The sequence below is a fragment of the Haemorhous mexicanus genome, chromosome 3, assembly GCF_027477595.1.
Source record: "Haemorhous mexicanus isolate bHaeMex1 chromosome 3, bHaeMex1.pri, whole genome shotgun sequence".
Taxonomy (NCBI): Eukaryota; Metazoa; Chordata; class Aves; order Passeriformes; family Fringillidae; genus Haemorhous; species Haemorhous mexicanus.
In genome coordinates this window covers 28,372,777-28,396,042 of record NC_082343.1, presented here as the reverse complement: position 1 = coordinate 28,396,042, position 23,266 = coordinate 28,372,777, and the positions used below count along the sequence as shown (strand labels likewise).

Sequence of the window (23,266 nt, the reverse complement as noted above, 5' to 3'; positions counted from 1 at the left end):
TAGGGATATCCACAGCACACTGACAGAGAGGCACAAACCAGCTATCTGAAATCCCTCCTATGACACTCTCCCAGTTCTTCCACAAACATTAATTTACGCAACAATCCCATGAACCAGATAACAATTAGCCTACTTCTGAGAGAAACAGAAAAATTGTCACTGAGTGTCACAATATTTAAAAGCAGTGACGGAGTCAGGATCAGGGTTCAGACTTCAGTCCTGTGAAGCCTGTGTAGTATCTGAAGGATATTTCCCCAAACCACTTCAGCGTGCTGTCCTGCAAGATTAGACAGCGCTCAATCCCTCACTCTGCTTGAAAGCAAGAGGTTAAAACTGAAGAGATTAAGAGTGCCCCGTTAAAAAGAGGTGATACAACGAACGCAGTGTATTTCCAATATATACACTATTTCATCCTCTTGTCTCATAAACTAACACATTTGTAACTACATTGTACTGTACTATAATGTTTTGCTTTTTCAACATAAGACACAAAACCTACGTGGATTTTGTACTCTGTGCTCTACCTAAAACAAAATATACTTGAAGCAACTGTTTAACCTTAATAGGTTAGTTTCTGGTAAATTGAGGAAAATAGAACTACAGGGAAAAGGTACGATTTACACTGCTATACCTCCCCTACTATATCGTCATAGGGTCACTCAATAAAAAAGGAGCTATTACACAAACAAAAACCAAGGGTTTGGAGTTTACTGCATGGTAACTGGATAGTACACACGACAAATAACAACATACAATTCTCAGTCTGTAAACCACATTGCTTATAAAGAGAATCTATGGCCAGAACAGTAACCTGTGCTGATAATCGACGGATCCTGCCTGCGGTAGAAAACAGACTGAATACATATCCTTTCACAAGACTTAATAGACCTTTATTCACTTGCTTAGTTTTCCCCATGTCCGTGCCCTCTCTCCATATGAACAATCCATAAGAATTGTTTATAGCTTTGGAGCAACAAGTAGATAATTCTTCTCTTTATCTCCACCTGTAACTTCTGTGTTATGGACCGCTGAGTTTTATTTTGACATTTGTTCTCAAGAACCAACAAGAAAACACTCTTTGATGAACTACAAAACTACCAGTGCGTTACTTTGATTCCCTCTGGAAGGGTCGCTCTGGCAGCCCGGGAATGTCTAGCTTTACATCCCTGTCGGAGGGCAGCAGCAAACGAGGCGCTGGGCACTCCTGAAGCTCTCGGCCCTCCGGGAAAACCCGCTGACAGCTGAGGATCCGCGGGAGATGCACCGCGGCCAGCGTCTCGGAGTGGAGCGAGGAGGTGTCGAAATATTTACATAGCCTGGCAATTTCATCCACGCGACTTTAGTTACAAAACACGTTTTGCTAAGAGTGCTGCCACCTTCAAAACCCCTGTCCTCAACTGAAAAATAGTTTCCCACTACCTCTGTCCTCGCTGATACCAAGCCCTGCCATGGCGTACATGACAGTGGCCGCACACCGGCTGGCTGGCCCTGCCTGCCAGGTGCACCTGCCCGCAGCCCGGCACGGCCGGGGCCGTCTCCGCCGGGCCGGGGCCGGGTACGCTGCCGGCCGCGGTGCCGCCGGCGGGGGCAGCTCCCCGGGCAGGCGCTCCCCGGCTCGGCGGCGGCCCGGACGGAGCGCGGCTTGCCCCGAAGGGGCGCGCCGCAGCTCCCCTGCCCCTCTCCCCTCCCGGGCTGGGCGATCTAACTCCCTCACGCCGCAGCCGGTCCCCGCAAAGGCTCCGGGTCGTGCCCTCGCACAGGAGCCGTGGCGGGGGGAGGCGAGGCCGCGCCGTCCCGCCGGCAGTGCCCTCTCGGCGGGGAGTCCCGCGGCCGAAGGGGGCAGCCGCAGAAGGAGGACGCAGCGGCCCGAGCAGCCCGGCGCCTCGCCCGCGGCCCCTCACCTTTTCTTCTCCTTGTCAGCTGTCATCGCGGCGGCTGCTGCCGGCTCCTGCGCCGCCTCTCGGGCCGGGGCGCGCTCAGCACCTGCCCGCGGGACGCGGGGCTCCGCGGGCGGCGGCGGGCGAGGAGCGGGGTCCGGTTCGGCCGGGTCGCCCCCGAGGCGGGCGTACAGTCTCAGGACACTGCCGAGGATTGTACGGCCCGCCCGGGGGAGGCGGTGGTAGCGGCGGCTGCTGCGGCGGGACAGGAGCGACGCGGCGGCGGGGCTGTGCAGCTCGGCGCCGCCCGCAGAAAGTTCTCACTTTAAACCTTGGGCAGCCGCCGGCCGCGGGGGCAGGGCCGGCCCCCTCCGCCCGGGACCCGGCCCGCACGGCCCGGCCCCGCCGCCGCCGCCGCGCCCGCCAATGGGGGCCGGCGGGGCGCCCCGGGCTCCCCGCCCCCGACACCGGCCCGGCCGGGGGTCAGCGGGGCCGCTCCGCCCCGCCAGCACCGCTCCGGCTGCGGCGGGGCTCCCGCACACGGGCACCGGCTCCTCCGCTGCTGTCTTAGTTTTTAGTTACTGAAGTTTTTGGTTATTAAACTTTCTTCTTTTTTAAAACTCTTTTTTTTTTTTTTTCCAGAAGTGATATCTCCCCGCCCGTGCGGTCCGAGGGCCGCCGCGACACCTGCCCGGCGGCCGCGGAGCTGTTGCGGTGCTGCCCCGGCACCGAGCGCTGCTCCCGCAAGCGGGGACCGCCCCGCACTCGCCCCCTGGAGCGCCCCCCGTTCAGCCCGAGGAAGGGGTGTTGAAAAAATAAATTTAAAGTTACGAAAATAAAAGCCGCAAGGACGGTGCGGGCTTGGGGCGAGGCCCCGGAGCCATCGCAGGCGTGCGGGGCTGCCCTGCTCCGGCCCGGCTGAGCTCGGCCCGCGTCGCGCACGGAGGAGAGGGAGCGTGGCGGCGGCTTGGGGCAGGGGGATGTGGAAGGATGAGAGGGCTGCCCTTTTGCCTCCCTGATGGGAGTTCCTTCCTCTCCCTGTTTTTTCGATTATATTTTCTGCGTCGTAGTGGATATTTCAATTCAGGCGCTTTAAAAACTCGTGGTTGATGACACATGGTGAAGCGAGTCTGTGGCAAGAAGCGCCAAAGCTCATCTCATGCTAGCACCTGCTATGGCTTGCTGCAGTTAAGATAAATGTAAATAATAAAAAAAATCCTCTTGCTTTGACTTCTGTTTATTTTACACCAAAGCAACTAACATTCCTAGGCAAGGGATTATGAAAATTTCTCCTGATCTTGTCTTTCAGCATGGTAGAAACGTCAGCCTTATCCTCGTGTTCTCTAAGGCTTACCTTACATTTTTGTATCTTGAACCAAATGCACACCTTTCCATTAGGCTGCACGAGGTTTTCTTTACTTCTGGAAAATGGAAGTACTGTAGGCAACATGAGCCAAACAAGACTTATGTCTTGCTAATTCAAATTTGAGCCATTTCCCCCATGCCGTTTCAGAGGCTGGCTTGTATACAATGGGTCAGAGGGTGTTTTCCTTTTCTTTTATACAGTATGAAAGTTTAAAGAAATTCATTTGGGTTTGAATTTGCATATTCTGCTCTCAAGTCTGAAAGGAGCTACACTTGCTTACACAGCAACAGCCTAATTATGTGGTAACAGTTGGGATTTTTTTCTTGTTATACAAGAGAACCTAAACAAAAGAAACCCACAAATATTTAAAACCTAAGTAAACTTAGTCAAACAGAATTTGTGTATGCAGGACTAAATTTAACCTTCTGGGAATAGGAGAATGCAACAGGATCAAAGACCCAAGTCACTCATTTCCTAGATTAAATAGACCTCTTGGTCCTTCATTGATCTCTGCTGATGTCAATGCTCCTTGCTGTATCTTGAAGCACTTCACTTGGATAAACAACTTGCCTTCAAAAATCAGACAAGAAAAGCATTCAAACGGACTAAATCTAAACCACTCAGTAAATTTTAATTATTTCACATCTAGCTCATTGGCCAGACTCCTGTTTGCTCTGCCTACATGGATATGATGTTGTTGATTAACAGTGTAAATCTCTGGCTCTCTTGGCCAGCAGGGCCTGAAGGTGCTTTGGCAATGGGAGAATTCACACCTGAGTGCCACTCACGAAGCACCACCTGCCTTGTCCTCTGCACAGACAGGGTGGTGGCCTTCAGCTCAGGTCAGTGCCCAGAAAAACAGGGATCTTGCTGCTGCATCAGGAAGGTGAAGCAAGCAAGACTCAGTGATTCTTACAGCTCCCTCACAGGTTCAGTTCTTGAAGTTGCCTATACTATTATTTCTGGCAAATGAGCTCCCCATCTTGAATATGAAGGAAAAAATCCTCTAGAGCTTACTTTAGGGATTATATCACTCTCTTTCCCGGGACTGTTCAGGGAGGGGAAGATCAAATGTATCTTTAATACCACGGTCAATTTATTAGCTGCATTCTGTGGTGATAATGGGACCCCACAGCGTTTTCAGGGAGGCTTGCTAGAGTTTCTCCTTGCTGGATAACAGTGGAGAGAATCACATAATTGTATTTTCAAATGCATCTTGTTACTACTTTAATTTCCTTTATGATGAGTCAGTATTTATTAACAGCAGCACCCACCATAACGAGGACTTTCCCTAACCTTATACTACTCAGAAGCTTGGATAGGAACTGCACCATTAGTGAGCACATTTACTCTACAAATCTGCTCTATTTAACCACAGCAGATACAGCTGCCAGAAAAGCCAAACAAAGCCTTAAACTGACAGTAAGCACACTTTGTTCTCTTGATTACTATCACTGTTGCAATGGCTCTTTCCATTTCATATTCCTATGTTACTCCTTCCATTTTTACCTTGAATTTGCTGCATTTTACACTTTGCTTAGTAGATATAACTCAGATAAAATCTCATGGAAGAGGAAAAAGTGCTCAGGAAACTTCATGAACTGGACTTAACAGGTGTTGACTCCTCTTTTTCCACCCCCATCAAAGATTTCAGCAGCATCCCATACTAGATGAGACTTTACTTTTACTGGTCAGAGAAAATACAAGCTGCTGTGTCTTATTCATTCCATTCTGGAAAATATTAGAGACAATGACTCACATTTTTCGTATGTGAATTATTCTAGAGATGCTCTAGGAACAAAAAGTTTTTAATTTCTAAAGGTAGTCTTCAGGTTATGCATTTGAAAAGTCATTGACATCTGCCTTGGTATCAGATGGGTTCTTGAACAGTCCTTCAATCTGGAGTGGACCAGTTTATGTCAGCTGTGTCTGGACTAAACTCTGGGGAAAAGAGAGACTTAAGAAAAAACCCTGGTGGTGTGAGAGCAACTTTCACAGCCCACACTGGAGTTTAAACTACATTGACAAGCTAAGGAATCTGCACAGGGTAGTGACAGGGCCCCTGATGCTCATGGGAAACACCCCATCACCCAGACGTGATGCTGGCAAGCTCCTGATTACTGCCACTTATTCTGAAACACACCAGTGATTTAGGACCAGTTATGCTGCATTGTTTTTTCCAAGGATATGCATATGTATGTAATCAACCATCCAAATCAGCACTTGCACCAGTCTGAATGCGCATAGCCCTCCTCAGCCCAGTGAAAGCACTTCCAGTGCTCCAGCTTATGCATGCATGCTACTGGCACTGTGCTGACTGGAGAGTATTGGTGAAACAAAAGTTTGGCCCTGCTCAGCAATTGATGCTCCAGAGCTGTCAGAAGAAAACATGGATACTCCATCTCTTGCAGGGGAGGCATAATTTTTAAAATTAAAAGCAGTTCTTAAAACCAGATTATTAAGAGGATAAAGTGTTTTGGCTTCACTGATGATCCCTGATTTCTTTCTTTTTCTGGCTCCTCAATATCACAAAAGCAAAAGGTTGATTCTTGTACTAACAAATTATGACATAATGGGAAAGGAAGGGGAGAAAAGAGAGCCCTGTTATTCCACACAGCTGATCCCTTGGAGGAAGGAGACAGGATTCTTCGCTTACTCATACCAGAGTAAGTAAAAGCCACAGAACATTTATTCAGCACAATAGCAAGCGAGACAGTAAAATTTCAAACTTCAGGTTGATTTGTTAGCCGGGGAAAAGGGATCCCTATGAAACACAGATAGAATATAGAAGGTCTACAAGAGAAAATAGGGACTACTCAGGTGGAAATATAAGAAAAATATGCCTGAACCATGGGGAAAAGAATAATAATAAGAAGAATATACATATATGTATTATAAAACAGGACATGTAGGACATTGCCCTTACACATAAAGAGGACATTGCCCTTACACATAAAGAGATATTAAGAATATCTTACAGCAGCATTGCCCTAGGCAGAAAGCAATACACAGTCTATATCTTGGTCTGGCCAGTCTAAAATGTAGTTTTGGGGGAATGAGACATCAAGGTGTTTTTGAGAGCTTCCAAATACTGAGTGCACACCTTCAAGCAAGGCTTACAGATAAGCCCCAGCATTTTGAGGCATTGATTACTTACAGACACATTCCAGAGGTTTCAGCCATCACACTCTCATGAAAAAAAAGACATGATGGCCAAAAAGTTGGGAATGTACCCGTAAATATTAAAAGGCTTAAAATTGCTCTGCTTATCTCTGTGCCTTTTTCAAAATGACATACTGAGGAAATCTTAGGCCTAACCCACAGCAAGGTGGTCAAACCAAGTCTAATTCACACAGCAGTGTGTTGCAATACAATCAGATTAGAAAGAAAACTCACGTTGAAGTACACAGAAACAATCCTGTCACGATATTGGAAAATACAATTTTGAAATTTTGGGAAAGCTCAACCAAGAAACGAGGGAGAAAACAGATGCAATCCATCTTGTTAAATGGAGAAGGGTTTTGCTTTGCGTTTTCCTCTTGACCTTCAATATCTTAATATTTAGAAATACTATGGTTCCAAGATGGACTTTTTAAAAATTGTTCTGTACACGGTAAAAGCTGAACACATTTGCCAAGCAGGACTCTGGGCCATCATGTAGAATGCAAACAAGATTCCACCATATTAAGAAAAATCCTGAAGGGAATGAGGTTAATCTAGGAATATTGTCTACCAATGGATGCTTTTGGTATAAAATGCAGTGAAGTCCAATTTAATGAAAATGAAGTATGAAGTGGATGCAGCCTTTACTGAATTTTCATAAATTCCTTTGCAATGTTCCTGGAAGTCAGGCACCCTACAGGTGTAATATGGATGACTGCCTCCATTTCCACCTATTTACCTCCCCCTCTGTATCCCCCAGACGAGCTGTCTGCACTAGCATGGGGCAGAAGAGGTCTGCAGCCTCTTGCTCTCCCTGACAGCAGCTCTGAGGGGGAAATGGGGGGTGCAAGATTAGGAGAGGCATATTTTTCTCAAAGCCAGCAACAGTAACGGGAACATTTAGAAGGTGAGAAGGGTAAACCTTCCTCTAGGTGGATTTTAAAAGCCAAACTTTGTAGCAATATTGTTAGCACCCATTGTCACCTATCCCCAAGAAAGTTATCCCGGCAGAGGAGGAAGAGGAACCCTACCAACAAGAGCAAAAGCACTTCGTGCTGCATGAACGTTCAGAGAGAAGGGAAATTGTGATTGAAGATTTTTGCAATACTGAAGCTGATACCAGTGCCTAGTAGTTAACATTCAGTCACTCATCAAATATTTATTTGGAGGCAGTGTAACAGGCCCGTTGCAGAACACTGAGTTTTTAAAAAAAACCAAGAGATTGTGTTTTGGGTTGGGTTTTTTTTCCTGTTTGGTTTTGGTTTTTTTTTTGGTTTTTTTTTTTGTTTGTTTTGTTTTGTTGTGTTTTGTTTTGTTGTTGTTGCTGTGTTTGTTTGTCTATATGTTTGTTTGTTTTAGGTTTGTGTTTGGGTTTCAAAAAATTCTTATTTGATTTTACAACCCTTAGTACTACAGCAGAGCTGTTAAATCTTTTAATCTCTGGCAATTCCTCTAGAGGGTTTGCAGGGCACATGAGTGATGCTCAAACTTATGTAACATTCTGTAGAACACTGAATTTCCACCATAATCTCAACAAAAATTCAGTTTAGGATGAAACCAAAGCAATGAGATCTTTTCTTAGTCCCAACACTAAATTCTAATTTAAACGTAATTCAGGTAAATAGATTTAAGATTTGTTTTTATTCTTAGACAAGACTAATTTACTTTTAAAAATGTTTTGAAAAGTGTTCGTTTTAAACAGTCCTTAAATTACCGATGTTCAACAAAACCACTGAACCCATTAAGTGCCGGTGGGCACTCCTTACCTAAAGAAGGTGACAAATGATTGTAAATATGCAAAGCGATCCTAAATTCTTCAGCCACTCCAATACTAAATGCCAAATCCCTGCCAAGGATGCCTTTCCTGGGGATAGAAAATTGTCATGAAAGGATAACTTCCTTATCACTACATCCTTTGAAATAATCACACATTACTGCTGAAGCTCTTTGACTTCTAGATACTTGGTTTTTTTCTCCTAAAGGAAGGTGAGTTTTTTAATGGGTGAAGTTCTTGGTAATTGAAATCCCAGCCCAACGGAGCTGCTGTCCCTCTCCCAAATGCATCCTTGGTGCTGGGAAACCTTAACTGACCCGAGGCAGCCACAGACACTCACGGGGAATAGCTGTAGCCAAGTCTTCCTTGGCTCCCTCCCAGACAGTGATGAAAACAAAACTTCCCTGAGGGTGTCACCTGTAGCAAGGAGTCTAACTCCGTCCTCAGAGACACCTGGGACAGCCTCCACCCACCCAGCACACTCCTGCTGCTCACCAGTGGCCTCCTCGAAGGCCCAGAGGTCACAGGATCCACGTGTGCCATCACCTACAGTACTGGTGAAGTTCACCTTCTTCCCTCTTTGCCCTGAAACGTGTTCTTTTTCTGACACCTAGTCCAAAATTGGTTTGCCATGGGGTCCAACACTAGTTTCTCAAGTAGATGCACTCCTGGAACTATTTATAGGCTCTTAAGTAGAGAAAAGATGAAATATTGGCAACAGCGTTGGTAACAGTTCAGTGATTCACATACAGACAAGGAGCTGGAGAGTCTTTTTCCCTCAAAGCCATTGTTGTGTTTTGTGTTTTCCTTCCATGTCTCTGTGCTCCATGCTTTGCATGAGGCATCTGTTATCCATAATGGCCCTGGCTGTGCAAACTAAGGGATACTTCTTGTCATTATACTGTAATATATAATTTGTAACGTGTCATTTCACCAAGGGAAAAAAAGGAAGAATAGGAAGAAACTGCAACTGTTATATCCCAAGTACTTTACTTATGTGGAGAAACAGATTTATTTTAATTGCTAGTTGCTTTGATATGGGAATGGTTTGGGAATATTCTCCAAATCCTTGACCCTTGGGTTTCAGTAGTCATAGGAATAAAAAAGAGCCATTACAGCTTGCTCCAAATTAACATTGATGATGAACCCAAGACAATTTAATCTAGTAGTGAGTTTGCTCACAACACATACATTCAAATAAGAGTGCATCATCCTATTTTTGCATATTCAAAACCAATATTAAGCAGCAGCACACTAACAAGGGTAGGTAAATTTTCACATGGGGACTATATAAATACCTTTACATAGTCACTGGTTCCAAATGACTCTGTACATTGCCACAGACAGCTACAGTCAGATTACAAATATCTGAAAATCCTGTTTGGCAACCTGGAATCTGAGACACTGTTATAGATAGTTGGGGGTTTTGTTTCTTCTTTCATTACCAGTGACAAAGTAGCTAGTCCAAACTTTCACACCACCTTTCAAAAGTCTAAATTAATTTCAGGAAGAGCCAAAACCTCTGACTATCCATCTCTAGCAACTTTATTAGTGCTCCACATCTACCTTTTGCTTCAGAGCAGCTGTAAAATAGTGTTTGCTCAAGCTATGTGAGTTGTTGACTTACTGATTTTATGTGATATGTCCTATAGACAAGGCAAGGGCAGCAGCCAAAAGGAGAGAACTGTGTTTAGAACTTTTTTTCCTCAGACAGCAAGGAACATGGAACATGGTTAAAACCCCCAGTTACATTTTTCAAATAGTGGAGCATGTCAGACCAGTAAGGCCCAAAATCTTGGCCAGCCTGACAGGCTCAGCAGGTTTTCACCTGAATTGTGTCACCAACTCAGAGACAAGAACAGCAGAGTCCCAGAGAAGCCTTGCATCAGAAATGAATGACACATGAGCACCCTGTTCAAATTTTCAGAGATGCAGGTGGAAGTTTTGCTGAAGGAATTCTGCAGAACACCAATGCAAATTATGAAAGTGAGAACAGGCCCTCCTGCCCACTCTCCCAATCAACACTGAAGGCACCTACAGCAGTCAATTTGAGATATTTCTCACCATCAGCACAAGCTGTTTTCATTATGCCTAATGATCACTGATGGGATTTTCCACCAGTGATCCTTGAGCATAATGTCCACAGAGACACCAGTTTTCAATAGAATCATCACGACACCAATTGCTGTTATCACAACAATTCATCTCAAAACCCTCTTGGATATTAAAGCTTTTCCTGGAACCTACCCATTTCCAAACACTGATTGCACAGAGACTCATCTTGTTATGCAGTTGTCTGCTTTATTGAAAGTCTTTCCACCTCTGTGATGTCATGCACCCCATCCTCAGCAAAACATTGGAAAATCTGCACATAGTGTGTTGTCAGCAAAATAAAAAGGCATTAATAATTTGTAGAAATGTCCAAGGCAAGGTAACAACAAGGACTTAAATAAATCCTACTTTAATAAACCATGTTTTGTCCTGAACACTGTAAAGAACTTAAGTTTCTAAGTCCTTCATTGACTGGATGCTCATGATTTGGCTTAACACAGGATGCTGGTGTATTTCCATAGTTACAGGCTCATAAATGACTTCAGCAGAGTTCCCAACAAGTTAAACTAACTCAGTGTCCACATTACTAATACTGCATTTGCCTTGGACATAAATATTTTTGTTTACAAGTTGTATTTACTTTTCATTTCTTTGTTTATGCTCTGTAGTTTTATCTCCTAAAAATGTTCTGGCAGCAGAGGTGCTTGTGAATGAATGCTTTTTGATGGAAATAGTAAATTTTTCAGTCTGAGTGCATGCAAATTCAACAGGAGTTTCTATTGAAATTAAAGCTAGTTCACATTTAAAAATACTGAATATTTTTAGAAGTGATCCTTACCAGAAAGTACCCAATATCCCTACCATGAAACTTTAAAGAATGAAAACAGAGAAAGCCTGAACTATCAGTTCTGGTAGGAAGCTTTGAATTCTTTTCCAGTGAAACCTGGCAAATAAAAGAGGGAATTAATCTCTTGAGAGAAGTCATTTATATTGATACCCTAAATTTCTTTAATGAACAACAGAGACAGATTATGAAGCACTGATATGAAAGTTCTGAGGTTGGAAACTGCTGCTCAGCTCCTGTCACGAAGCATGTAGTGTTACAGGCAAGTGTCAGAATCAAAGCAGGACTAGCAAGCAGTGAGCTCAAAGGTTACTCTGTGTTTTCCTCTCTCACTTAGAATAACTTTCACTTTCTAGATGAGATTTTTGGTCTGTGAACAGCAACAGGAATGGTTAGTTCCTATTAGCTTCAAACAGAAAGTGGGCTGTGAAAGACTTGTTTTGTGATATGAAAAGTTCAGCCACAAGGAGGAAGAAGCCTGGGCAAAATTAAAAAGAAACACAAAGTACTGTTCAGGCTGACCAACAGATTCCATACCTTATAAATGGGTTTGGGATTATTTTTTTCTCTTGGAATTTCCCTTTTTTGCCCTGTGAAGTCAGAGTTAATTTTAATCTTCATGCTTTAGAAGATGTCCATGAAAACATCCTTCAAAATATTTAGTTCTGCAATTCTGGGGAGTGTGTGACATGTCCATTCTGGAGTAACAGAGAAGCAAGTGGGATTTTCAGCAGTTTGGGGCTGTACCCAAGCTGGGAGGAAGCAAAGTGCTCTTTAGGAATTACCACAGCACTTCTTCCTTTCAGTGAAAATGAAAGGCTCCTATGTTTTTGTCTGCTGTCTGACACTGTCAGTGTTGTTTCCTAACTACTTGTTGTTCTGCAGGAGTCTGCTGATGAAATTCCAGCTCCTTTCTGACTTCCATTCCTCACTGGTTCTCCTCCTTCCCTCCGTTTTCTCCCACAGACCCACCCCAACTCCCCATTCCCAGCTTTTCCCCTATGTCATTCTTCATCCATTTCTGAAAATGACAGTTCCCTTTTACTTAAAATGCTCCATTTAAACAGAGTAATTAAATCTACTTGCCATAAATCTGTAGATATAAGCCAATAAACCAGCATATCACAGAGAAGTTTTATAGTATCTTTAAGATATTTCTTGGCGGGAATCCATCACAACTCATTAAAAGCTCTCACATCTTATCCTCCCAGTTAAAGTAAACATGAAATGTCCTGATTTCTACTTCCTATAACATGCTACACGATTTTCAAAATCAATAGGAATTTTTTTTGATTTCATTTCCTTTTGCCTGGGAGATATTAATGACCTGCAGTATAATCAGCTTCTATCCTCCCACTTGACTCTTCAGGCAGGAATTTTCTCCCTATGGCACACCACAAGCAGTTTTTAGCTATTTTAATTATTCTCAGATGGATCTCCTGGACCAACTGGAAAGTGCCATAAAAGCATCTCCTATGTAAAATACAGGGCAAGGTAGGTTCTATTGATATTGCCTGAAACTCTTTATTTCATAAATGCAAGGATCACATTAGTATTTACAGTTACAAACATACCTGATACTGAGGTCTGGTTTGAGACCTGTAAGTCACATGGTTTTAATACCCTCAGCATATTTTGCCTTAAATCAGGTTATTCTAGGTCCTAATGTAAACAGTGTATGGCATCAATTGAAATGTTTAGAACATATTGCTTGAACACTCCTTATTTCTGGAAGAAAACTTCCAGAAAGGTTTTGGCTAGTGGGCACTGTTGTGTGGTACCAAGTTCCCCTGTTCATTTGTATTAGTTGTTCCAGTCTCTTCTCCAGAATTAGACTATAATTTATCTTTCTAAAAATGTTGCTGCAATGTTAAGTTTAGGTCAAATCTCTTCATCTCTTCCATGGTTTCAAATACCTGTTTGTGGAGGAAGTCACTGCCTGAGAGACCCATCCAGCCAGCTATTCTGAAACTCAGATGCAAGTCATTTCAGCCTGTCAATATGCAAGTCAAGAAACTCCTTTTCAGTACACTGCTCTCTTATGAGTGACACGGAAACATTTGATTTCATCCTGCAATTTCTACATCACTGGGTTTCTCTCAAATGCAAAACACAAATACGTGTTTAGCTCTTTAGCATCACTGCTTCTTCTTCTCTTTTTACATTCATTGAACTAATGACATTTTCTTCATTTGTATTTTTAAATCCCTTGCAGCCTAGGCTCTACCATTCACAGCTCCACTAATGGCCATTTTCATTTATTTCCTTTTGTTGCATGTTCTCTATCATTGGCAGCCTCATGTGCATTAATTCTGCCTGCGTGGGCAGCGTCCTTACTGCAGCTACCTGAAATACATTTTGAACACCTATCAAAACTTCTTTTTAGAAAGTCTGAAGAAAAAAACCAGGTGATGACTTCAGATCATCAATCAACTCATCAAATGCCAAGGAGGTCAAAGTGCCTAAACATCAGAAAGCTTCTGCAAAAATGAAAGGAATCACCTGGTAATCATCATCAGTTGGGCAAAGGGCAAATCTGAGACTAAGGTTTCTAGAACATAGGTCTTCCAAAGAGTGGCTGAGGGAGCTGAGGTTGTTTAGTCTGGAGAAAAGGAAGCTCAGGAGAGGCCTTATCACTCTCTACAACTATCTAAAGGGAGGGTGTAGCCAGACGGGGATTGGCATCTTCTCCCAAGCAAGACGCAATAAGGCAAGAGCAAATGGCCTCAAGCTGCAGCAGAGAAGGTTTAGATTGAATATCAGGAAAAATGTCTGTGTCAAAAGTGTTGCCAAGCAGTGGAACAGACTGCCCAGGGTAGAGGTGGAGTTGTCATCCCTGGAGGTATTTGAAAATTGTTCAGATATGGCACTTGGGGACATGGTTTTGTGGTGGACTTGGCAGTGTTAGATTTATGGCTGGACTCAGTCATAATGGTCCTTTCCAGCCTGAATAATTCTGTAATTCTATGAGACTTAAATTATATAGACTTAGATTTTAGTAATCACTAATAGGAGGAGTGAGCTGTGGATCCTTTCTTGAGATGCTGCCTTTGGTGCTGGTCCTGGTTTTTCCCCTGCAGCTGGCATGGGAAGGCAGAGATTCAGCGGCATGAGACTGGCAAGAGGTGTATAGGGCACTGCTCACAAACTTGTGTGAGTGTAATAGAGTTAAAACAAACTTTTTTCCCCTCTATTAAACTTATAAACAGAGAGGATTTACAAAACCTATTTTCAAACATGCATCATCTCCTCTCCCTAGTGGTAGGTACCCACCTGGAAGAATGAGCTCAGTCCCTGATGGAGTAACAACATAAATAGCTGTGTAGCAAAAGGATTTGGCAAGAAACATCTAAACAGTTTACATATCACTTGGTACATTTTCAACAAGATTTTATGACATTCATGTGCAGCGACAAAGAGAAGTTTGGGTGAGCCAGGAGGTCTATTTTAGTCTATGCCTCTGTGAAGTTGAGAACACTGAAGTGCTTAGTTCTACTGTTCACATCATTACTGTTGATAATTTTTGCTTTAGAAGTGATTTAAAATCTCAGCTTTCATGAAAACAGATTTCCAAACCTGTTCTAAACCAGATTTCTAAACTGTTCCAGAGGAAAACTTGCAAAGGTGATACAAGACTAATATCACAGATCAGGAAAAAAACAGCAGAGAGGAGTGATAAGAAAAAAAAAATCCTAATAAACAGCAAAATAAGAAACAAGAAAGGAGCCCTAATACACTTCGGGGCAATTGAATCAATTATCATGGATCTTCACACACTTACTGGCAAAAACTCTCCTGTATTTTTTCTGAAAGCAAACAAATATGTTGAAGGAACCCCATTGTTTTACAGGCTGCAATTTATTGAGAGAATTTATTGGGCTACAGACCTATGGAATCTAAAAATTATGTAAATATCATTCAGCTTATTTTTAAGCACACGGAATGCACAATTGTATGAAATGCACAATTGTATGGAGGCTGTTAAAAAAAGAGGTTTCTGAGGCACTGAACTGGTGCTGGAACATCAGAAGAGCTTTGCTCTTTTGTGCTTTTTTATGCATGTTGAAACAGGTGCTTAACAACTTCTAGCTTCTCTTCAAGTGAGCTGCGTGGTGGAGAGCTGTACACACAGACAGGAGGATCTGTCAGTGTTTGCAGCCTTACCAAATAATCTGTTGTGTGTGTTGGTGTGGGCAAGAAGACAGATTTCAAAGCGAGAACAATGCTAGAAATAACTGCATGAGATAACCTAACCCAGGAATAACCAAGTTGAAATTGCCTGGTTTGCTTTGCTAGGGCTGTCAGTCAAGGTGCCTGCCTACTTTATTGCTTACTCTTCCTGAGAGTGCAATACTGAAAAAGAGGTTTCCAAGGAAAGCAGCGTGTGTCAGTGGACTTATTTAGGGAGGTGTAATGTCAACACCACCGAGGGGACCTTGCCTCCTGGTGACAGAGCACCAGCCTCGGAGACTTCACAACTGGTTTCAGAGTGCCTTTGCCACAAAACTCCCAATGGTGATTTTCTGGCTATGACTAATCCCATTACCAGCCAGCACAGCAGGGAGCACATCTCTCTGTGCAATTGTAATGTGGCATGCTCTGGTTTCCATTCAGGCTATCATTTATTATTTCTTTTTAAATTCAGTGTATTTTGGGTCTTGATATTATTAATGTCTCTTAATTATTATTACTGTCTCTTAATAAACACTTCTATTCTCAAATGTGAAAGACTTGAGATCTGGGAAGCAAAAATTCCATACCATTTTGCCAGAGGAAGAGCATTAAAGCTTTGATGTAAATAACTGCAGCCCCAGACTCCACCTGGTCCTGGATGCACAAGGAGCAGAGCCAGCGGAGGGAGGAAGCTTCTACAGCTGGGCTGAGAGGAGAATCCAAGGGAAGAAAAGGCAGCAGTTGTGCTCAATTGAAATGCAGACTGCCTGCCAAATTCTCCAACTGCACCAGGAAGTATTTTTTAATCAGTTAAAAAAAAAAAAGGGGGGGGGGAGGGGGGAAAGGAGAATGGTTATTAGAAACAGGGTGACTTCTTTATTATTTGGCATTTTCCTAGAAGGACGGATTGTCACTTAGAATACTGTTTTTAATACTTTTGGTAATAAGACAAATTCCCAGGAGGAGTTTAACACAGGTGTCTCATGGAAGGTTATCTCTTGTTTACAGTACATTTTGGTACTGTCTTTTAGGCGCTGAAACAGAGACAAACAGGCATCTAAATACTTGGTACCACAGTTTGCAGAACTCATGAATTATTAACTATTTCCTGTCAACTTTTGCATTGCATTAATATGCTTCGTGTTGCACATCTGTCACACACATCCTCCCATTCAACATAAGGGAAAAACAGATTTATACAGAGTTACCCATGCTTACATGTCATCAACACAGCTAATGTTAAGATGCAACAGGTGAAATCTTCAGAGACATTACACCAGTTACTCTGCCTGAGGAACTGGCCCTTGGTCTCTGCAACTTGTCTTGCAATCCTCTGCTTCTGAAATGATCTTCATCACACTACCAACTTTTTTAAAATCTAATTTAATTTAGGTTAAAAAAGCCCAACTAGATGGAAAAAAAAATTAAACTGATGCTTTATTACAATAATCCTTTCTTCTTTTGATTTGTCTAGTTTAGGATTATCTCAGAGTTTGTTTCCTTACGCAATCACCCAGCTATCATGGTAAGACTAAGGGAGTGCAGCTTTAACCCCTTATCAAATGAAAATAATAGGTCAGAACATTCTTGTTGACTGCAGGCAGAATTAGATCAAGCCTAAGTACTACACTGCAGGAGCACAAATTCCACAAGCAAGCAGCAGGGGAATGCTGCCTGTTTGGTGGATCATACAGACAGTACTGTTCTGTAAGCTCAATTAGAAGGTACGGTTTTACACAAGATTTTTATTACTTTGAGAAATTCTGAAAGAGATATGGATTAATTCCATCATAACACATTATTTCCAACTTTATAAATACTATAAATGCAGAGGCTCTGTCTAAAGCAATGGCTTCCAATAGCAATACAGACTAAACCTTTGTTCATGTAAAGCATTAACACAAAGGTACAAATTAAGTTAGGTGTCCAGTGTGTGTGGCTACAGTATAAAAAGGCATTTTCTTCTTTAGTTATTTGCATAAGTCTCCTTTGCCAGGACCTGGCAGAGGAAGGCTGAATGCATGCAGCTACTCAATTGCTGTAGATCAGGTGCTTTGTTTAAATTCAGCAACCTCACAATAAATGAACTCAATTCATTTACCATAGGTCAGAATTTCCTGCTGCGGAAGAATTCGATATAAATACTTCTAGCTCAGTAAGTAAGACTCACTACAAATATGCATCTCCTTCCTCCACACCTCTTTGAACAGATACCATGATTTTCACCTGCTTGTGGTGTCATAGGATGGTTTGGGTTGGAAGGGACCTTAAAGATCCTCTTGTTCCAACACCCCTACCATGGACAGGGTCACCTTCCACTAGACCAAGTTGCTCAAAGCGCCATCCAACCTGACCTTGAACACTCCCAGGGATGGGGCATCCACAGCTTCACTGGGCAACCCATTCCTCTGCCTCACCATCATCACAGTGACGAATTTCTTCTTGATATCTAATCTAAACCTATGCATTTCCAGTTTGATATGTAACCCAAGAAATCAGTGGAAATCCCACAAGTATGCCTCAACATTATTTATTTATTTTATATACCAACAATTTTATTTTTGCCCTGTGTTTGATTTCAGGCTTCATTTGTGTTCATTAGACATACTAACCTTGGCTTACTTGTAATAATTCCAAACAAAGCATTACAAGCCTCCCTGCCACCGAAATGCCAAACTTTCAGCTTTTCAAAATGCACAAGTCTAAAGCGTTGTTAGCACGGAGTGACACAAAGATACGTCAGGCAGAAGATCAGCAGATTTGGTAACTTCTACAGTTTGCCCCAAAGCTTGGGGTATTTTGGCTGAGGCCATGGAAAAGAGACACTGACATTGAGCACTTCTCTGGATTGAAGCCTATGGATGGACAGGAGTCTCTCAGTGCTCACATCTTTGCCTTCTGCATACACCATCTGTGCACCCAGATCCTTTGGGACAGATGCCTCTCTTGTTTAAAAAATATTTAAAGTCTTATTCCCACCAGTAGTAATTTATATCAACTAATTCCAAGGGCACCAAAATATGAGACTTCTTACGACTACACTGATACAGTAAAAGGTTGATTGTGGATTTTTTTGTTTGGCTGCCTTTTGTTGTTGTTTTTGTTTTGTTTAAATCATGTGAATACATGGTAAAGAATAAAAAGACAGCGCCTTTACAAAAATAGGAAGTGCATACGCATTCTCCAACAAAAATCCATCCCCTAGAATTGCTGTCTTCTGTGTCATGAATCCTTTCTCTGCAGACAACCAAGATTGTTGCAATGCATGGAAAAATTGTCAATTAAACTTTTTAAAGAATCTTTAATACAACCACATTGGTCAAAGAAATGTCTCTTTAGGACACATGCCCACAGCAGATCAAAAGACCCAGGAAATCAATGAATTTTTTCAATTATTACTTTAAAAAATGTTAGTTAAAGGTTTATGACGTGGAGCTATTCATCAACAGTTTAAGAGATGGACTAGCAGGCAGTAAGGAAGAGCTCTGGTGTGAGGCTGTCAGAAGAAGAGGTTTGATAGTTCTCATGTGGGATAACCAATATGTTTGTGGCTAGATAAGAGTATTGGCTGCTGTTAACCACTCGTACCACACCACGTGGGGGATTTTTTATGTTGGAGTGTCTCTCACTCAGCTGATGCCTTGAGAGGCTACCTAGAACAGAGGCTAGACAGTGTTAAAGGAATAAAGTAGGTATTTATTAAAAAGGCCTCCAAAGGACACATCTTGGGCAAGGATGCAAGAGCCCAGCTGAGGCTACACCCAAGATGGACCACGGGTCAGGAGTTTTCACATTTTTGTAAGTTTTGGTCCATTTACATATTGGGGTTAATTGTCCGATTACAGCTTCAAGTTATGAAGTCCCTTCCTCCCAGGCTGCTCTCTTCAATTCACTGTTGCTTATTCTTTTTGGGCCCAAAGCTGCAACAGTGTCCTTGTTTGTCAGGCTGGAAGAGGGTTGTTTTGTCTAACTAAACTGTGAAGAGAACTCCCTAACACTTCATATGAAGTTCAGAGTTATTTATTTATGCACTACAGAATCTGGAAAATAGGAAAGCTGAAACTTAAGACATCACATCCATAAGTAAAGAAGCCTTTTTGCCTCTTTGGAAGTACCTATCATTGCACACAGCAGAAGCAACAGAACAAGGATTAAGCAAGGAATGAGAAGGGCCAGAGTTCTGTCCATCCTAACACCACCCACATTTCTCAGCAAAGAGAGAGGTCCTTCCAAAGGACCAGGAGCAAGGCAAACCAGCACACTTCAGAGTACTTTTGAGATGGAAGAGCTGCCATCATCTTCCAGGCTTTCCAGGAGGCCCTAAATCTTAACCCAGCAAGGTGGTTTTGCTGCTTGTCAGGGAGCACACATGAACCCCTTGGCAGAGCTCTACTGGACTGGCAAGACCTTGGTGGGGCAGCCACAGAGGAAGTTTGCTCCTGAGCAGGTGCCAGCAGCATCTCAGCCCTTTGCATTCCTGTGATGGGGGGGATAGTCACTTTTAGCCAGATCATTAGCCAGACATGAAGAGGAAACACCTTCTTTATCCCTCCATGAGCAGAGCAAGTAAGGGGCAATAGGGGAAATTGTAAGGGGCAATTGGGTAAAGGTTGCATTTTGGGTAGACCTACTCCTCATTTTCACAGGAAAATGCAGGGTCACTGCACACAGGAGCTTGTGTATGTGTCTGCATCAGTACACAAGGCTGCACTAGTTAAGTCAGGGTCATAAGCAACTTTTTTACATTATAAGAGGAGAAAAAAACACCACAAGAAATGAATAAAGAAAATAAATATAGTCTTGAATTCAGAGAGGCAGGCTCATTTTGCTCTGCAGCATAAAGCACAATGCTGCATGTTAAGTGAAGTACATGAGCAATTCCCCTAATGACTCCTGCTTGAACACAAGTGTGCACTTCAGTGCTTGCACTTGGCTGGATCCTTAATTTCCAACTCATTTCTCTAAAGACATTTCTTAAGCAAAGGGAAATTGTAAGAAATTACCTGTTTTTTCATTATTGGCAAAAGTAATTTCCCATTCTCTTATAGCTCTGGCTTTAAGAAAGTCTTGCTCTGATTCATGACATTTATTTAAAAAGAAATGCTTTCAGGCAAAGAAAAAACAGTCTTTGTTTTAAAGAGGGAGCAATACAAAATGGCATATTCAGCTCTCTTTCAATGATAATGACTATTATTTTCAATAATAATATTTTTTATAAGAGTAGTTAACCATATAAACAGTAGCACTAGAATTCTAGGATCTTGGATTCTGTGTCAAGTCGTGCCTGCAGCTGAAACCACCAGTGCCCTGAATGTTTCACCACCACGTGACATCCTTTCACAGGCCAACAGCTTCCCTTTCTGCCAGAAAAACACACTAAAGATTCATTTGGAGTGAGGAGCCTAATTCAAAGTTTTCTTGCATGCTCCTGTGTGAGAGACAGTACTTGCTAGGAGGTGGGGCATTAAGATATCTACATTTAAGAATAAAATTCAAATTTTAAAAAGTGCATACCCTGAGCACTCCTAAGACAAATGTAGAAGCTAGTTGGTAGGATGAAGCCCTGGAAAGGATTAGGAGATAATTTTTAAAGGAAACTATAAGGTAAGAAATGCAATAGCTGAGGTTCCAACAGCCATTATCATCACTGCTGTTACTTCCAAAAATCTTTTCCTGAAAAATATATCACACTGACTGCCTACTGTGGAAACTGCTGAAGCCTCTGGAACTTTGGGAGCAGTGAGTGGGTGGATTGCTGTAAATTACAGGATTGAGAATAAATCATCAAACTGTGAGTGTGCCCAGGCTGTGTTATCAGACCACCATTTCATGGTGACCCATTATCCTTTCCCAAAACTTTCCTTCTCCACCCTTTATGAGCACGTCACCGATGTCAGGCTGTGGACTCTCCAAGGATGGAACACACCTCACCGTATTTTTTTTCCTGCAAGATGCCCAAAAGCACTTCCCAGAGAGGTGAAGAGAACTCTGGGGACCTCAGCTAGGTGGGATGCAGGCACTATACAGGAGACTCACATGCTTCAGCATTTGCTAAATATGAAAAATAAATATCTCATAAAATTGATGGGATAGGCAGCTGTACTGACATAGGTTTCCAGCTGCATATTTACATGGGTTGATTGTGCAACTCCCAGATGTATAACCTTAGCCTTGCACTACCCTAGACTGGATCTTGTCTGTAACTCATTTGCAATATTACTTTTATATTTCAAAGCACATAGCTGGGCCTGCAAGTTATATTTTCAGTTCCTTGAGCACACAGCATTCAACAGTAATTATTCTGCAATAATTCTATTTAGTATTATGCCAGCAATTCCTTACAAGCTGCTTTTTTTTTTTTGTAATGCCTTTTATTAAAAAATATGTGGTAAAATAATCCTCTCAGGGCAGACATAGGTAATTTTGGAAAAAGAACTGAATTCTAGGAACTTTGAGTTAAACATTCACTCAAATGTCTGTTGTTTTTTTAAAAAAAGATGTCCACCCCTCCCTCCATATTTCCCCAAGCATAACTTTTGTAACACTTTCGAGCACTTCAGGAGAACTGCAGGGCCAGCACAGGAGAGCTTCAGCAGGTGACTGGAGGTCCAAAGGAGCTGAGGCTGGTGTGGACCAGCCTTTTCCTCCCTCCCCAGTCACAAGAGTTGTCCCAAGCAGTGAGGCCTTGCTGCAGGAAAAATACTGCAGCTCCAGGGGGCCAAATGTGCTGAGCTAACTGCTCAGCACAGGTGAAAAGTATTGCCTCCATCCAGCTTCCCACACCCATTCCTCTCTTATATTGAACTATTCCTAGCAGCCACTTCAGCTTTCCTATGGCAACAGGCTGAGAGTTTGGGGCTGCTCAGCCTGGAGAAGAGAAGGTTTTGGGGAGACCTTCCAGAACCTAAAGGGGGCTACAAGAGAGCTGGAGAGGGACTTTTTAGAAGGAAACAGCAACAGGATAAGGGGAATGGCTTCAAACCAAAAGAGAATAAATATAGATTAGATTTCAGGAAAGAATTCTTTACCACGAGGGTGGTGAGGTGCTGGAGCAGCTTGCCTAGAGAAGCTGTGGATGCTCCATCCCTGGGGGTGTTCAAGGCCAGGTTGGATGGGGCTTTAAGCAACCTGGTCCAGTGGAAGGTGGCCCTTGGAATTAGATGATCTTTAGGTCCCTTCCAACGCCAAGCATTCTGGGATTCAGCCAGGAGGAAGCAAACTGAGGAAAAGAGTGTGTAAAGTAGATAAATTTGTGCTAGTATTAAGGCTGGCTCATCTCGGAAAGTCCCAGCAGCCTGCATTTGTGTGGAGGAGTGAGACAGACCTCCTCTCCTTTGTGGATAAAATGGATGCATCTGCTGGTTCCACACAGCTTCCCATTTACCTGAGTGAAAGCACTCAAGGACTGGCGTTTGATTGCTCCTAGGGCAGAAAGATATTTTGGGATCAAGACTAAAACCCAACAATTGGCTGACAATTCCAACTATTGCAACAAGAGCAATACCAGAGGTTCCTGACACTTGAGAGCATGCATTTGCAGCTGTCTCCTCCACAGAAAGAGAAACAAACAGCCTTCTCTAAACCTCAATGCTGGGGAAAAAAAAATCACCACTTCTGTCAATTTTCTGAAGATCTTGGCTTTTCAGCTCCCTGGGATACCTCAGGAAATGTGGGTTTCCTCATCCAAACCAGTCAGTCTTGTAAATTGGTACTGTGGAAACCAGCAGCGGGTGTGGTTAGCTCCTAAAACCGCTGGAAAATAAACGGCAGCGGCTCTCCAGCCATGGGAGCAGTGTTGGGGGCATGGGAGCAGCCACAGGCACCGCAGCAAATTCCCTCATCTCCGAGGGGAAACAACACCATTCCTGATCTCAACCTAAATGAAATCAGCTACAAGCTGATCCCATCGTAGCTAGCTGCTTTTCCAGCCTTTGGCTGGAATTGCTTGTGCATGGGACCACCAGCTCCATGCTCTGCCCCATGCCTCTCCCAGAAGGGGCAGCGGATCAGGGGACTGA

The 23,266-nt window shown here is 42.9% G+C and overlaps 1 protein-coding gene across 1 annotated transcript in view; it reads right to left on the bottom strand.

Annotated features, from left to right (window-relative positions):
- The window catches only part of EPAS1 (endothelial PAS domain protein 1), a 77,465-nt gene extending 75,269 nt beyond the window's left edge, over positions 1 to 2,196 (bottom strand). The window contains exon 1 of the mRNA XM_059841207.1: positions 1,902 to 2,196. Coding sequence (XP_059697190.1) covers positions 1,902 to 1,927 — 26 coding nt within the window. The 5' untranslated portion in view covers positions 1,928 to 2,196. The remainder of the gene's footprint in view (positions 1 to 1,901) is intronic.
- Between the last annotated feature and the right edge of the window lie 21,070 nt (positions 2,197 to 23,266).